This window comes from Molothrus aeneus, chromosome 17 (genome assembly GCF_037042795.1).
Source record: "Molothrus aeneus isolate 106 chromosome 17, BPBGC_Maene_1.0, whole genome shotgun sequence".
NCBI lineage: Eukaryota > Metazoa > Chordata > Aves > Passeriformes > Icteridae > Molothrus > Molothrus aeneus.
In genome coordinates this window covers 12106072-12123856 of record NC_089662.1, presented here as the reverse complement: position 1 = coordinate 12123856, position 17785 = coordinate 12106072, and the positions used below count along the sequence as shown (strand labels likewise).

The 17785-nt window shown below is 49.1% G+C and overlaps 1 protein-coding gene across 1 annotated transcript; it reads right to left on the bottom strand.

Annotated features, from left to right (window-relative positions):
* Window positions 1–695: 695 nt before the first annotated feature.
* On the bottom strand, window positions 696–17362 carry APCDD1L (APC down-regulated 1 like). The gene is made up of 4 exons (XM_066561357.1): window positions 17143–17362; window positions 6416–6527; window positions 5130–5688; window positions 696–2807 (listed from the first exon to the last, which is right to left on the bottom strand). The coding sequence occupies exons 1-4, from the start codon at window positions 17177–17179 to the stop codon at window positions 2043–2045; spliced, it is 1473 nt and encodes a 490-aa protein (XP_066417454.1). The 5' UTR covers window positions 17180–17362; the 3' UTR covers window positions 696–2042.
* Between the last annotated feature and the right edge of the window lie 423 nt (window positions 17363–17785).

Genomic DNA, 17785 nt, shown 5'->3' with positions numbered 1-17785 from the left:
TTGTGGCTGACATTGCATAAGAGGGTGATGGTGTTTCACAGCACCTTAATCCCATCCCCACCTGGGAAGGATCTGTGGCCTTGTAAGAGCTTTTACACCGTGCAGGGCCTGGACGCTTGTTAAGTTTAATCCATTTTGGTGCCATGTAAATGAAAAAAATATCTGCACACAACTGTGATTCATGGGGGTAAATGTAGGGCAAGAATTGCCTTGTCCCTCTTCCAGCCACCAAAGGCAGCACAAGGCTCTTCCTGTTCCTGCCATGGGCAGATGTCCTGCAGAACAGGTGCCTGTGCTGATGGGAGCCACAGGAGCCTTTCTCTGGGCCGTGGTGAGCACAGTGATGGGAAACTCCTGGTGGAAAAGTTCTGCCAGAGTGTGGCTTACAGGAGGTGCAGCTGAGCTGCCCAGGACTTGCCCAGTTCACAGCATCCTGATGGGAACATCCCCAAGGAGACACCACCTGCTCTGAGATCACTTCAGTAGCCCGTGCATCTCCGTGCAGCAGCAGGGAACAAAGCACAGCCAACAAGATTGGAAATCAGATTTGCCTGCTGAAGTCTCCAGGGATTAGGGAGGGAACCCAAGGCAAGGCAGCCAAGCCTGGCCCTTTTGTGCATCACCTTCAAGTAGAACTGTTTATGTGCATGACTAATACTGGGTCATGCCTGGAACATGTGAACATGCTGACAACATTTATGTCACAACTGTAATGCATTTAATAAGCTTCTCATTTGAATTATTAATGTACAGATCCCCCCAAAGTATTTTTGTGTTATAAACCCCATAATTTATCTAAGTACAAGCTGCAAGTTCGTACATACAGCATTAAGAAGGTGGCTATTGCATAGCTGCTTTAACAAAATATCTTTTGTGGGTAAGATATATAGGCTTATTTGGAGAGGATTTAGCTGCTGGAGAAGAGCTTCTCGAGGAAGTAATATGATGCTTAGCTGCAGCAGACAGGGAATATAATTTCATAGTTTGTCCTGCTTGTCAGTAGGAATCAGTTTGACCTGACTGTGCTGTCTGATCTGAGCATCTCTTCAGCTCATTGTTCACCAGAGGCAGATTTATAAAACATCTGTACAGGAATAAGGCTGGAAGTGACACTTTGAGAGGAGAGCTGGATCAACAACTGCTGTGCCAGTAACTGCAAAGGAGGCAGTGGGAATGCATGGCCTGAGAGGGCTGTGAGGGATCTTCCCCTTCCCAGGGCTCATGGTGGCAGTGCCTGTGCTGGGCATGGCAGCAGTGACACGGGGACACTGCTGAGGGCTCACAGCCAGGCCAGCTCTGCACTGGAGAGCTGGGTAACACAGCAGGGATGCAGTGCTGCAGCCAGGGAATGCTGAGGCTTGGACCTGTGCATAGAAGTGTTTTCCATCTACTGTAATCTATGCCCAGGGTCAGGTGGAAAAGTCAAGCCCTCTATGAGAGCTGTTCTGGGCATCTCCAAGTGCAAAGACTGTTTGTGGGTCCCTGTGTGTGACATACACAGGCAAAGTGCGGAAAATATCTGTAAACTGCAAGAGGCATGTGAACCATGCCCTTCTCAAGAACACTTGCTGACTGTTTATTGCTGACTGACTCTGCAGATTAAATTTGCATGAACAGCAAAAAGGAGTGTGATGGGAGGGAACTTAACCTCAAAGAAACTCAGCAGCCAACACTTCGGATGTTTGAATTACATCTGAATCAAGCTCTTGATTAAATCTTAGCAATGTCAAAAGCTCAAAGCAGCAATTTTAATTGATGTCACTTTTTCCCCCCTCGTGTTGCTAAATTATCTGTTGCAATGTGCAGTGCATCCGTGTCAGTACATTAAATTTGCACGCAAAGAGGGGAGATTAGGCAATAAAGCCACAGGACAAACAGTGTGGAGTCAGGCATATCTCCTTGGCTTCATTCACTATTGGGTGTTTTTAAAAAGTGTTTCCAAATCTGAGTAAAACTGATTCCAGATGTGCTCATTTGAAGGATATAAAAATCACGCTAGCACCAAGATTTATCTGAATTCTGCATTGTACCTGAAGAGATAACTAGTCCCATCTTAGAAACAGAAGTGCTATAAACAATAAAAAGGCCACAGGCAAAGGTTTTAGTGCTTCAATCCCATTAGCATCCTTTCTTCCCACGTATTTCAGACTGATGTAGTTGGAGAATTCCTCCGAGGCTGCAGCACACTGGATCAGAGGGGCCTGGTAGGAGGTGGGCCGCTTGTCGGGGCTGTCGGGGCTGGAGCCGTCCGTGGGCCGCTCCCCGATGTAGAGGAGGCTGCGCTCCTGCGTGTCCTGCTCCGTTTTGAACAGCTCGTACTCGGTGTGGGGCAGCTTGATGCCCAGAGCCAAGCACCCGTTCGTGGCTGTTATATCCTGCTCCACGCCGGCGCTCCAGGAGCCCTCCAGCCCGCAGCTCCCGGGTTCCGAGGAGTTGAGCATCAGCACCGTCACCTGGTCCATCGGCGTCACCCGAGCCTGGGTGACTTTAAAAGCCAGCTCGGTGCCGCCGCGCACCTTGGAGGAGGGGATGCCCTGGCTGTAGTGCCCGGAGGCGTAGATGGTGAACGTGGGCTGCCTGCAGAGCGGGTCGGAGTAGTGATAGTAGTGCCCTTCCCAGGTGTGGTTGTTGCCGTGGAATGTGAAGTACCTGGTGAGGAAGAGCACGGCCGGGCGCACCTCGCAGTGGATGCTGACCCAGCTGCCGCTGAGCTGCATGGGCAGCGCGGCTCGGGCGGGCAGGATCGGGGGATGATGCTCATCGGCCCTGGAGATAATCCCGCACGCCGGGCAAGGCTGCACGTGGTGCTGCAGGAGACAGAAAACAACAGTTCTGCCAACTGGGAAGCAAAAAACTAATATAAAAAAAAAAAAAACCCTTCCAGAATATTTCAAAAGCTGCGACTCCCCTCGGCCGCAGCAGGGTGCGGAGCTGCGGGGAGCTTGGCAGGGCTGCCGAGTAGATTAAGGGGATAAAGCGCTGCCCTGCTCTTTGCTATTCTGGTAGCCGAAGGACACCGCGCTGTGCCCGAGGACAGCCCGGGGAGGAGCCCGGGGCAAGGGCAGAGCCGCAGCCAGGACGGGGAGCGCTCCCTGGGGACATCCAGGGGGCTCCCATCAGGTTTCCATGGAGAGCTGGGTGAGAATGAGGGCGCTGGGCGGTGCCAGAACAGAACCACGCCGCAGCTTTCGGCAGTGAAGGAGGCTGTGACACCGGCCGGGGAGAGCTCTGTCACCTCCGGGACAGCGCAAGGTGTTCTGCCTCCCCTCGCCCCATTCCTGCCCCCGTTCCCACAGCCAGGGATGCGGGGGAGGACCGGGATAAGCCGGGAGGGGACGCGGGGTTTTGCCAGCAGCCGGAACGGGGGAAGGAAACTCGGGGACCCTGTGCAGAAGGAGGCCCTGACCTTCGCTTCCCCGCCGGGGCAGAGCTCTGAGTCAAACCAGCCCTGCCCTGATCCGCTGCCAGCAGGGGTTTTGCGTAGCTTGGAAATTTTTCTTGTACTTCATATATCACAACTGATTTATTTTTAAATAAGCAGGGTTGGAACATTATATAATTTTCTAGAACACGAGCTAATCTTTACTGAACTGTCATAGGCAAGAAGGTTAAATAACTCAGTAGTTAACTCTAGGGTGGGTAATTTACATGCAAGTTGATTGGAGTCTACTGTAATTTAGTCATTTTCAGCTTGCTTTACTGCTACTGTCACAGTAATGAGTGCTGACAGTACACAGTACATTATGGCTAAATAATCCCAGAAGTTGGCAAATATATATGCTCTCCTTAGGCAGGAAATTCTTTGATAATGAAAGGTAATTTGGGGAGAATGGGTTTCTTTAAAACAGATATAAATTTAAGGGGAAAAGAGTGATATTTTCAAAAAGAGAGTTAAAAAATAATTCCTGACATAGCTGTGTAACTCACCAGCACAGGCAAATGGATGTCAGTTCACAGAAAATAAAAAAATTAATAAAAAAAGAAAAAAATTTAAAAAAAGAAAGAAAAATCCTGTGCCCAATAAAATTATCACTATGGACATGGAGCCAAAACCCTTACTTGCTTAAACCAGTCGTGTGAAGTTATTTCTAATGTATGGCAGCTTCTAATTATGGCCAAGTGGTGACATCATGTGCGGGTCCATTGGAGAGCTGTTGGCTGATTAATTACAGGGCTGCATTCAGAGAGTGAATTTCAGTATCTTTAGGTTTGGTTTTAAATTAACTTTTAAAAGTATTTATGTTTACCATCTGGTTTTGCTCATATATATGGTTTTGGCCCAAGATAATACAAGTTTAACCAATTTGAGAATGTTACTTTTGAGAGGGAGAGGAGTGTTGCTCTGTGTTTTTTGAAGTTCAGTTGGTGTGGTTCAAGGTGTGGGGAAATGCTTCCCCAAAATAATTTTTTTTTAAATTTATTTCCCTTCTATCTGACAAAGTTCAGAGAGGTTTTTTCACCCCATCTCGCTGCTCCACCATATTTCTGTTTTGATCAGCTTCGATTCAGATGGAAAGCTGCTTTTGTGGGAATAAACTAAGGTGCTATAAAACAAAATAGAATAGAATAAAAGGCAACCAAAGTCTGCTGCTCAGTTTTATGTATATCAAAATGGAAGTCTGCTTCCTGTGTAATAACATTAATGTATTGGGGGCAAGTTCCTGTGCTACTGGCATTGCAGCAAGGGCTGAAGAGTTAACGGCAGATCCCTTGTTCCCCTCAGCCTGGAGCACACCCCAAGGAGCAAGGAGAGGGCAGAGCAGATGAAGGGCAGAGCAGACGGGCTCTAACAATGTGCAGCCTGAAGCCTTCACTGACTTTGGTGCTGGAGACAAGGAAAATGCATTTCCTAGGAAAACACAGCCCAACAAAAGCTGGTAGCTCCAGGCCCACGTCAGTGCAGCCTTGTTTCCCATGTTGGCTTTGCTGAGCTTTCACCCACCCTGGTCCTGTCCTCTCAGGAAGGCAGAGGGTGAACCCCGCATGCCCCAGGTTCCCACCCCGCCTCACCCGCGTGTCCGTAGGACTGCGGGGACCAAGCACTGCAAGGAGTGACTGGAACAGCCAGGGAATGGCCGACAAAGCCCTGGCGCAGCGAGGAGGGGACCGTGCAAAGGCCTCATCCTTACCAGGGCGCTCTGCAAGGGGCGCTGGTAGCCGGTGGGGCGGTAGTGCAGCCTCTCCCCCCAGTCCGTGTGGATGTCCCCCAGGTAGAGCTCCTCCACCAGCCGGCTCCCGCTCTGCTGCGGCTGCAGCAGCGGCTGGAAGTGCCTCTCCACTCGCACCAGGCTCAGCTCGTGCATGGCGAAGCCCAGGGCCGCGGTGCAGTCGCGCTCGGTCTTGGCGCTCAGCACCTCGTACAGGGCTCCGGGAGCCCAGGAGCGCCCCGGGGGCAGGAACCCGCGGCAGCCCTCGCCAGAGGTCTGGTTGATCCGGGAGGCCACCTCCCGCATGGCCTTCGGGCTGTGGAACACGATGCCCACTTTGTGGAGGTGGTAGTCGGCCTCGGTGGCGCCGCGGGTGATCCAGGAGGCCTGGCGCAGCCGGAGCTTGCCCTTGATGACCAGCGAGTAGGACGGGTCGCGGCAGGATGGGTCCCAGTAGTAGAACTGCAGGGCCTTGAAGAGCCGGTTGGTGTAGAAGAGGTAGGATCGGGTCAGGAACTCGGGTCCCGGCCGCACCTCACACCTGTGGGGAAGGCAGCGCTGAGCCATGGGGAATGGGGAGAAATCCCTCCCAGGGCAGCTGGGGTGCGGGAGCGGGGTGAGCAGAGCTGGGAGCAGCTTCCTGGGCAAAAGCATGTGGGAACACATGGTGGCCACCTGCAGGTGGCTTTACAGTCTGGGCATCGGCTACTAAAAGCTAAAAGTGATGGACAGAGGCCTTACACTTCAGGCATGTCCACAGGAGGAGTGCGGAGGGCAGCAGGAATTAAGGCTGCTCTGCCCGTTTGAGCTGCACCCCGATGGGGAAAGAGCAGGTGGCTCTAGGGACACCCGGGAATCCCAGCCCTCCTCCAGATGGGAATGAGGGCTTGGGAAGGGGAAAAGGAAACTCTCTTCTTGTTGCCGAACAGTTTGCTGTATGGGGATGGGCAGAAGCTGTGCTGAGGGGCTGGGGCCTCTGGGGGTCCATTCTGAGGTTCTCAGCGGTCTGGGGATGCATTCCCAGTGGATGGGGATGCCTTCCCAGGAGAACGAGGTGGCTTACCCGGGGTGTTAAGGGAGAGTTCCCGGGTATCTGGGGCCCTTTGAGATAATGTTCCTTCCCAGGTATGGGGTGTCTTCCCGTGGTTTTAGGGGCGCATTGTCAGGGGAGAGGGGCGGGCTCCCAGGGTCTGGGAGTGCCTTCTCGGGGTTTGGGGCGCGTTTTCGGAGTGCGGGGGTGCCTTACCCGGGTTCTGGGGGTGCCTTACCCGGTGGAGACCCAGCGCCCCTCCAGGCGGGGCGGCAGCCGCGCGGCGGTCCCGGCGCTGTCCTGCAGGTGGCGCAGCTGCTGGCGGCAGGGCGGCTCCGCGGCCGCGCAGGCTGCGGGACACGGGGGAGGGAGCGGGGTCAGCGCGGCCGGGGCAGCGCCGAGCGGAGCCCCCCGACCGCCGAGCCCAGCGAACGGAGCCCGCTCAGCACCAAAGCCTTAGCTAAGGACACGCGGGGTGTTAGTTCACTCAAGTTTTCCGACTTGAGTTTCGTCTGAATCCAGCTGGTTTTTAGATGAAATCTTCAAATAACACGGAGCGCTCTTTGTTCGTGTTCTTCCCCTCTGATGCTATTGTTGAGGCAGTGGCTGGAACGGGGAATTACAGCATGGGAACGCTGGCCTTGCCTGTCGCCCGCCATAAGGACAGTAATTCTGTCACTTACCTCATTTCCCATAACAACGGATGTTATTGGCTTAGGGAATGTGTGAACACTCAGCTAAATCCTGAAGACCTTTGCATGCACGCACACATATGTACATCTATTCCTATACATTATTCACTCTTTGCTTAAGCTCTCCATGACACTCATTGCAGGCCTGCTTCTCTAAGAAACTTGGGATTTCCCTCTTCATGGCACCATGGAATGAGCTGTTGGTGAAGCTCCTCCCGAAACCCCACTGATTCTCTGTGGTACAAGTGACCCTGGTTCCAGTGGAGCTCAGCCCAGCCAGGGCTTTATGAGCCCAGATGGGGTTCATTGGCTCCAGCTGTACTTTGCATTTTACCCAGGAGTGTGCTGGACATTTTGAAGCCAACTTTTATTCACTCCATACCAGTGTTAGGACACAGGTTGCTTTCCAGCCTGCTTATCAGCTGGAACAAAAGATCCAATATCTCTGTGTCGCCCTCCCACAGAATGAGGATGTGAAAGGTTTCCTGTGCCTCAGTCCAGGAGATGAACACACAGAGTCACAATATACAAACTCTGGACCAAGTCAGGTAGGAATTCAGTAATTAAATACCTGCTGTGCAAGTCAAAGGCTCCTGGAGAGGGAGCCCCACTAAAACCCCTCTAAGAGGAGAGGGAATCCCACTCAATAACTTCAGACTTTTATCTGATGGACAAATTCAGCCGCTTCACTATGGTGCTGCCATTTGTGAAGGTTTTAGAGATCACTTGAAATGTATTTATGTAGACTTGAACACACAAAGCCTGAACTACCACAAAAGGAATAAACACTTGGAGAGGGAAGCCCCCAGTGAAGCAGGAGAGCAGTACCCAAAGGCCAGGGAAAGCAGCCTTGCGTTTTCTGGTCCCTCACCCTGCACTGGAGTGCATGAAACAGCTGGAAAGACACATTATTAGAGTTCAGGGCTCTTTGGGGAGCAGGCTCACAACTGCACGGCTCTCACCATCCTTAAGGGCTGGACGAGGTGAGCAGGCACAGCCAACTCCTTCACAATTGCTTGCACTCATGCTTTCTAAAATGCAGTTCCTGTGATTCTTCATGTGAAAATGGAAAAATATGGGATGACAAAACCCACTGCTATTAGTTAAAGCTCTAATTTGGCAGCTGCAGCATGTGTGAGGCTGCCCCATGGGTGCCTATTTAGGAGAGCCATTAGGAGCTGGGGATCTGTGTCCTCATCCCAGCTCTGCCATGACTTTACTCTGTGGTCCTGTGTGCTCCCTACTCCCAGAGCTTTTTTTTAAACTCACACTCAGAATATGCCAAGATTCATTTGACTGCCCTAAGAGGCCTAAACACTGGAGAGTCATCAGAACAAGGGCAGTCCAAACTGAACCACACTTCAAACAAACACAAAATTATTATCCTAGAGAATACAGTAAACTAAAAAGTAACTGTATTCGTATTAGAGGTAATAATGGACATAAGGGTCAAATTTGCTCTTGCCCATAACCACAGAAAGACTCCAGAGGTATCAGTGCAGTCTATAGATACATAGAATGCAGCTATAAAATATACAGGATATAACCCAGTCAAGTCACAAACTGAGCTCTGCGTCTGTTTATTGCAGCAGAAGCCCCAATATCTCGCTGAACCCTTCCTGCTACTCTTGGCAGAAACACTAATGGTCTACATTGTTTGGGAGCAAAGACACTTTGGCAATGCAAGCAATGAATTTTGACACATTCAATACAAAAGGGAATTTTTATAATTGGGATAAAACTTCATGGGGAAAGAAAAAAAAAAAGCCTCCAGAATGTAAATATTTGACATGATGGGAATTCCTAGGGATTTGGTCTTACTTAATTGTGCACAAGACTCCAAGCTGGATGCATCCTCAAACCAAAAGCTATTGGCTTGTGTCCAAAATTTGTGGCTGCTTTTTTCTCTCTCAAATACTCCAGCCCCACCAGATCCAAACATCCTTTCAAGCTAGAAAAGTTTAGTCCCAGACCTAAAATCTGTAGTTAGAGCCCCTCTCTATTCCAAGAGCAGCATAAAGTGGCTGTCACTCATATGTCACTCTGTTACCCAGCCCCTGGTAAAGTGCATCAGAGCAGCTCCTCTTTCTTAAGAGAGACACAAATTAACTGCTCTATAGAGTTCTCAGGCAGGAGGAAGGAATTATTCACAATTCATCTTCAAGACAAAAATCCTCATTCATAGGAAAATCTAAAAAAATGCCTGACTGTGATCTCTCCCCCTCGCTCGCTCTGCCGTCCGTCTGTATCGATTAACCACAAGCGTTTCCAGAGAGCTCCCCAGCACAGCCCTTAGACAAAACAGGGGCTTTTCCCAGCTTTCCAGTGTGTGCTGCATCCCAAGGAGCAGCCCAAAGCCTTGGAGCAAGGAGCTGCACAAGCACCCAGGCAGGGAGTGGCAGAGCTGGGAACTGCTCATCACCACCATCAGCACAAACCCAACCAAGCCTGGAGCAAACAGCACCAGCAGCAGCTGCTGACCAACCATTCCAACCCTCACTTGTGTAAACCACTTTCAGGAAAATCAGATCCATGGCATCAAATTGACAAGAAGGGCAGAACTGGAAATTCTCAAATTCTCCTCACAGTAAATTGTTGGTAAAATTAAGGTGGAAGATTTCGAGGCAACAGCCAAGCCTGGAAATGAGAGCCTTGTGCTACACAAGAGCTGTGTGCTCCAGATGCAGAGCCACTTCTCACTTCTAAAGGAAAAAACCATCAACCAAGAGAGAAATGCTGTCGTATTCCTCCTTGGAAACAAATCTTGTTTGTGCTCCCCCAAGCAGATTGACTCTGGAAAAAAGCGAAGTTGAGTCACACATCTGTTTCTTCATAAATGGAGGAGAAAATGCATATATTACAGTTTGCAACAAATTAGTTACTGTGGATCAGCTCTTCTCCAGAGCTAGATTGTTTAATCTGTTACATGTTATTGCCTCCTATGGCCAGAATTTATCATTCCCATTTATAATTCTAATGTTTCAGTTAGTCACCCATTCACAGGGATAAGATCAGGGCCTGAAGTCACGGAGCATTACCCATTTCTTCATTTAGAGATGACACAAAACCTTTGATATTTTCTGAGGAATGTTCAGACTGGAAAGAAATAGGCGATAAGAAATGTATCAATGTATTTTGCATAAGTGAATTATGTTTTTCCACACAGATTTCATTAACACAGCAAAACAGTGTTTCTTTAGCATTTTTCTCTCCTGAGCACACAGAACAGATTTTGGGTTAGCCACTGAAGGAATAAGCATTCTTTTAGAAGCAAACAAAATGGTTGTATTTAGCAAATCAATTTTTCTTGCATTTGTGTGGAGATTAAGTTAGTAGTGCCTTTAATTCACTCAGAAAAAGGCATTCTCAAGAGAATAGCTCTGTGGGAAGAGATAAATTTTATATTATAATATTATAAAGTTATAAAATTTAAATATAACCCACTGGCGATGGAAAAGTGTATCACAGCAGAACCTTGCATTTTGCCTATATGCAAACTGAACACAGTTCAGGACAGGACTTAAGCACACGCTTAAGTCTAATTGGTTGCAGTGAAACTTAAGCATGTGCTTGAAATTAAGCCAGTGCATGAGCATTTTTCCTGATTAGTAATGCCTCCCTGAACTGAAGCCAGAATGTGGTCAAGTGGTTGAGGGAGGATGCCAGTGCTTTCACTGGAGCACTGTTTGGTTTCTGGAAAAGTATTTCTATTATTCATCCATTCTCTTATTTGTCTGTAAAACAGGTATTTTCACACTTAGCTGTTTCACCATTCTGGTGCTCAGTTCATGATATTCATAAAATGCTTTGAATTCACGAAACGTTTCTCAGTTATGCCCTCAGGGCTGGCACAGTAACTGTATTACCCATGAACTATCATTGCAGAGCATCATCCTGAGTTTCCTCTGCACAGCTGAGCATAATCACACATGAAATCCTGCAGATCCTAAGAGGAAGCTCAGCCGACTCAAAAGTCCCAAGTAGTTTGGGATTTTAGAGAAGTTTTCAAAACATACTTTCCCCACATACACTTAGCACAATGGCACATGAGTTCAGACATCCCATTCTATGGTTTTAGCCTGGCTTTGTTCTAAGGCTGTGAGCACTGCCTGATCTGTCTCATATCCAAAATTAAAATAGTGAAGGGCTCGTGGTGAGTTGCCTGGGGGTTTTAAAGGCACTAGAGAAGTAAATATTTTGCTCTTGGAATAATGGAATCATGTCTTTTTCTCGTTAAGTGCTAGGTCCAGCAACAGATGACAAGACAGATGGGATTTGTGGTAGGGAAGGGAAGGAAGGAGAAGCACCCCAAAGATCTTCATCAGTATAAACTACATTTAAATAAAATGGCTTCTTAAAACTGCCTCTCTGGCTGTTTACCCCAAAGACAACCAAGCCTAACACTATAAAGGGGATTCAAGGGCTTGATCCCAGTTTTACTGAAGTCTGTAAATGGCAAATATTTCATCTATATTCTTTAATTCAAATGAGTCGGAAACTCAACAGAAAAAACAGCCCATGGATGTGAAATTAATGCCACACTGTTGTTATGAATGTATAGAGCACCCATGCAGGTTTTGGCAGCACCCCTGAACCCCTACACAGACACTTTATTAGTGGCTATCATGGCCACTTGTAATAGTGATGGCTAAGCATATTTTTTCCTGGAGTGCTTTGAAGAGCAGAACCAGTAATCAGCCATGGCTTGGCTATAAAATGTCAACCTCATTTCAAACGTCTAAATCACTCACATGGACCAAGAGTGCAGAGAGGACCACCCACCACATAATATTAACATAAACAGAGCATTTACCCAAAGCAAAATGAGCAACTGGAACTGGCGGGAGTTGAGAGTAGAACAACAAAAAATGATGAGGGGGTGGGAGGGATTGAGTTACAAAAGAAGATTAAAAGAGCAGAGTACATATAGCCTGGCTGAGCAAGATGGATATGATAACAGCCTATAAATATTCACAAAGCACAAACACCAAGGAAAGGAAGGAATTCCTTGCAGTGAATAAAAGGATTCTGTTGGGAGTGAATGAAGAGAGGAAAAATATGTGGCTTGTATGGCAGAGTGAACTTCTCGAGGCACAATAATGTAGTAGGCAGCCTAAGTCCACTTGCTTGGCAGGATTTGAGGGATTGAGCAGAGCATTAGTTCAGCAGGGAACAACCCGCTCTTGGCAGGGAGTTGGCGGGATAATCTGAGTGGCCTTTCAGTCTCCCACTGCTATGGAGCTGTCCCAATTCCCTGCTCCCACGGGGGACAGCTGCTCTCCTGGGTAAGCACATTGTTCACTGTCCTCCTCTTCAGAATCCCTGCCTGGCCTCCATGGGACTAGAAGTGAGGGCTGGATGCACAAAGGCATTTAGGGATGTACAGACCTAAGGGACTGCAATAGGTACTAAACTGCTGGACACAGCTGGGAATCCCAGCAGGTCCCTGCCATGTCAAGTACTCACTGCTGAAAATCTAAGTCCAGGAAATTAGGTTATAAACCCACTAAAGCAAGAACAATCCTTTTGTTCTCTCTTTATTTAGCACCTAACACAACAGGACTCTTGGCGCTGCTGCAAGGATACTGTTTATAGTAATAAAAATAGGATCTAATAGGATCTAATATTCTGAGGCTACTTGGCTCCTGCAAAGCCAAGGATGAGAAGGGCATTCAAAAGCAGTCATAGCAGAAGGCATCCTCAGGAAAAAAGCTCTGCAGAAAGGAGGGAAACTGATCCAGGGCCCACAGCAGCAATACACACACGTTTAACTTAGAGCCACAAGTGACCACAGAAAAAGGTTACTTGTTCAGCTGGAGCACAGAATTAAAGTTACTTCTAACATGTGTTTTGGGGTCTGGGTGTGGTTTCTAGATAGCCTGAAATTTCAGTCTACTGTTTTGCCTGTCCACATCAGCCAAGTTTTGATGTGTTCCAGTTCTCCTAAACTCTGCCGACAGATGCTAAAATCAGAGCTGACATTCAACCTACGTGCTGCATAATCTAATAACAGGACTTGTGCTACTCAAAACTAACAAATTCTGGGAGCTTTTCTGCAGCAAAACCTTGCTGTCATTTATATTCTCATCTGTCTTTTCCAGGCAGCCTAACTGGGAAACACGTTGTTTTTTTTTTTCTCTGAAAAGCTTTAAAAACAACATGTCATTGTGTTTTTGTACCAACAGGGGAGAGCCAAGCCGTAATTTGCTTGTCCAGCACTTGTGGATTTAGTGAGAGTGTGAACAAGGTGAATCCAATTGTCTCAGTGGGGAGCTTGGTGTATACATTGATCCCAGACTGCCAGGAGAAAGCTGCTTCCAAAGACCACAGTCTTGGAGTTAGACAAGGCCAAAATGTCACACATTTGTCAATGTTTCTTATTAACCCAGGAGAAATCATGGGGGACTTTTTCAGTGCTTGACATACACTCAAGTTTAAAGCATTATTTTAAAATCTAAACTCAAGCAAATCTCTTCAAGCACTCTGTGGTGAGACTTCTCCTGTTGATTTATGTCCCCTCACACCAGCTGTAAGTAGAGGCTGCACCAATCCAGATATCTGTCTAACAGTGTCACAGGAGCTGAGCTTCTTTACAGCATTCAGTTTCAGCTGAATTCAAACCGTGATGATTCAATGAGCTATTCACTGAAAATGAGAAAACACCACTATGAAAGCCACAATTATCACACCATCACCCTGCTAAAACTCAAAAATAATGATGGATTTCAACCCTCTTATCACTTAACACCCTGAAGCTCTGGCATTTCAAATAGATATCAGAGCTTCTTTTCTAAGACACAGAAACAGAACTTCTCTAATTTTGCATTTTAAACCATGAGACTTTTTAACTCCTTACAGAAAATAAAACCCACAGATTGCAGCTTACTAACCCCTCAGATCTTACACAAATTAAAATGGGAAGAGAAGGAGCTGTTCTATGAATCATATTTTCAGTTTCTGGCAGCACTCTTAGCCTACAGAAGAAGGGTTACACATTGAAATTCTCACGTTCTCACTGTCAGTTTCTTGGGATTATTATATCTGAGATACACCATCTTAAAATCAGGAAGTTTCTCTTCTTTCATACCTTTATCTTCCTCAGCAAATGAGTAAGAAAACCAAAGCACTTGTGTAAAAGCATTGTATAGGTGCTTCCTAATTTTGAGGTTGATTTTAGCAGTGATTGTATCTCACCCATGAAAGCTCTGTCTTTATAGATGACATATGCTTTGTTGTGGGGAAACACAGGATCCCACTGAAAGCAAAACCTCTTTCCAAACTTTGTTCTGCCAGATGCAGCCTCCCCTAGCATTGGATTCCAGCTTTGGTTTTCTTCACAGCAATTTCTGGCTTTTGAAAATCTCCTTACTCAACAATTTGTGCTTGTGGGGAAAATATAGAAACCACACAATATTTTTTTCCCTTGTGCTTTTTTTACCTCTCAGCCCTGTTTTTATCTATATCCATATACTCTGAAACGTGGCTAACCCTATAATTATTGAAAGAACAAATTGAATCATATCACACAATCCAGCATAGCACATTAGTTGTTGATTTTTTTTGGCCTGAGAAATGAAGAATAAAAACCACCAACTTGATAAAAATAATTAGCTAAGTAAACATTAACCAAATAAATATTTGAACCAAAGACAATGATGTTGGTTTAGCAGTAAGAACAGATATATTATTGTGTAAATAGACACACATCTCTGTGCTGAGTGTTGTTCTATCACTTATGGGATTCTCTTGCTAATCTCTTAACTGAATGCAACTGATCTTATTTTACCTCAACATTGTCACTTTCAAACTTAAAAATAAACATTGAAAGCAAGAACAGATCTTTTATGTTAAAACCATGTAGGAGAAGCTACACATGAAAAATATCAGTGCAGTGTTATTGGAATGTACAGACTTTCATGAAAGCTTAGGTAAAACTCAGCAGGTCTCTGGGGACATTTCCAGGAATGAGTGATTCTTTTCTGGAGGAGACTCCAAAGTCAGATCCAGTTACCTAACTGAAGTGGTTTTTCAACTAATTATGCACTGGTGTCATGCTCATGCTAATGTTCAGCCTTATGCAAAATGCAGAATGCCAGTCTTGCTCACAGTGAGCAAAGCTTGCTTTGATTTTAATGAGTTCTGGGTCTGCCTTAGGTATTTAAACAGTTACTTTGAGGTTCAGTTTCTGTTCTTACTGAAATCAATGGAAATTCTCTCACTGACATCGGATGCAAGAAGCAGAGAGTTTAGACTGAACTAAGAGAAACTGCATAAGGATTTAAGAAAGAATTATTCTAATTAGACTTCAGTGAGTAAACTTACATAATGCAGTATAACAGATTTCTGAGCAGAGCAACTTGAGCTAGTAAGATACTTAGAGGATTCATATTTCTCAGCTTTATTTGACAAAAACACATGACAAAGATCCCACGTAAGAACAGGAAAGTAACTCTACAGAAGTGCCCTGCTCAGAGATTTCTTTCCATAGTCTGGTCCTTTACACTTAATGCAAGTAATGTCCAATAGCTCTCACTACACCGTTCTTTTGCCTTGATCACTAAGCCCTGAGCTGGAGAGGCGAGCCAGTGTGGTTTTGCTGCCCAAAACCTCAGATGAGTGAAATAAGTGGTAGAAAGAGCAGTAGAAACCAGGTGCCTGGATTTTCAGTGTCCAGACTGCACAAGGCCCTCAGGGACGTCCTCCCACCCTTCCTTTCACCTGTCCCTTCTGTTCACGAGTCTCAACCAAGGGTCTTCTCTGCATTTCCTAGGAAAATACTGTCTGAGGATAGAGGAGTCTCCCTCTGACTCTGCTCTTTGTAGTAAACAAATAAATAAAGAAAGAAAAATAAACAAAGAAATAATTTTGTGTATTTTTTCATAGCACAGTTGCCTTTGTTTTCCCATTTGGTCTCTTAAGCCAGAACCTTTTCTTCTGAAACTGCTCCAAGAACCGTGGGGTTGAAAGATACCTTTCTGAGAGAGAGCTGCAAAGATGCAGCTTGTGCTGCCCCGCGAGTCTGTCTGCACAGCTGGGGCTCAGAATCAGGTCTCTGGAGCAGGAGGCTACTTGTGAGGTTGTCCCTTGCCAGAGCAGGTGCTGGAGCCTCCCAAGGAGAATTCCCAGCTCCAGTGAAAATCACTTCTAAGCCCTTCCTGCGGCGAAACTCTGCTCGATGCTCTCCGTGCACCACACGCGGGACAGGAACGAGTTGCGGTGACAAAGGGGATGCCCGACTGCCTCTGCCAGCACCTCGCTGGGCGGCTCAGCACCGGACCGCCAGCCCTTCTGGCATCCCTGCACGGCGCTCACTCCTTCGGAAAAGGCTTCAGGGGTTCTGTCCCCGCTCCCAATCGCACAGTTCGGGGGCAGCAACCCGGGGCTCCGGGGCGCTCCCAGCCCGTCCCTACCCCGGCGAGCGGCGCTGGGGCTGCGGAGCTCCCGGCACTCCGCGGGTGCACGGCGGGGAAACCTGCCCGGGCCGGTGGGCACCGGGGGTGAGGGAAACCTGCCCTGCCCGGGCCGGCGGGAACCGAGGGTGAGGGAAACCCTGCCCGGGCCGGTGGGCACCGGGGGTGAGGGAAACCTGCCCTGCCCGGGCCGGCGGGAACCGAGGGTGAGGGAAACCCTGCCCGGGCCGGTGGGCACCGAGGCTGAGGGAAACCCTGCCCGGGCCGGCGGGAACCGAGGCTGAGGGAAACCCTGCCCTGCCCGGGCCGGCGGGCACCGAGGGTGCGGGAAACCTGCCCGGGCCGAACTGAGGGAAGTGCCCCCGCCCGTGCACCGAGGCTGAGGGAAACCCTGCCCGGGCCGGGCGGGCACCGAGGGTGACCCGGGCAGGGAGCGGCGAGCGAGGAGCTCCGGGCGCCAGGTGCCTCTGCTCGGGCGGGGGCACCCCGGGATCCCTGTCCCGGCGCCGGCCCCACCGAGACCCGCCGTGCGACTTCCTCCTGGTCCCCTCGCCCCCTCCTCGCCGCTTCTTTGCACCCTCTTCGCACTGCCCTTGCATTTTCCTGCATCCTCCTCCCCAGTCCGCTGCGCTCTCCTCGCACACTTCTTGCACACTCCTCGCTGTCCCTCTGCACTCCCCATAAAGTCGGTCCCGTTGCATTCCAACCCCTTGCACCCTCCTGCCCGCTCCTGCCCCTTCACTGTGCCCGGATGGGTGAGGGAGGCGACGGGGAACCTCATGAGGGTACGAACCCGACTCCGCCACCCGCTCGCCCTCCCGTCCTCTCGCCGCGGGACGGCACCGGCCGCCGGTGGCACCTACCTACGAGCAGCCCTGCGAGCCACCAGCACCGGACCATGGTGCCCGCTGTGTGTCCCGGCCAGAGGCGCGATCGCCGCCGGTGCCCGCGGAGCTCAGCGGGGCGCGGCGCCCGGCGGTGCAGCCATGGGCCGCCTCCGGCGCTCCGGTGCCCGCGGCGGAGGCACCCCGGCTTCAGTCCGCAGGCGTCCTGCTCAGCCCGAGCCTTGCGAAGGGATAAAGGGGGGGCGAAAAAAGAAAAGTATATATTTTAAAATAAAGCACCGCAGCCCACCCCGCCTTCGCCGAGGAGCGCGTCCCCCCGGCTGCTGATGGCTTTAATGGAGCTTGGCAGCCACAGGTTCCCGCTGCCAGAAGAGGTGGAGACTCCGCCGCCTGCGCCCCACATGCGGCCGCGCACCGCACACGCGGGGGAGGAGGAGGAGGAGAAGGAGGAGGAGAAGGAGAAGGGCAGTCCCGGCCCGGCACCACAGATCGAGATGGACGCCCGCCTCGGGACTGGCGCTTCTCCCTCACGGACCGGCCCCACCTCAATCGACCTGCGGCCGGGGGGCTGCCCGGGCCCCCGAGGTCTTGGAGGCCGTTGGGGGGTAGGTCTGCGCTGTGGGACGCCATGAGGGGATCGTCCCTCTATCCCCACGCCATG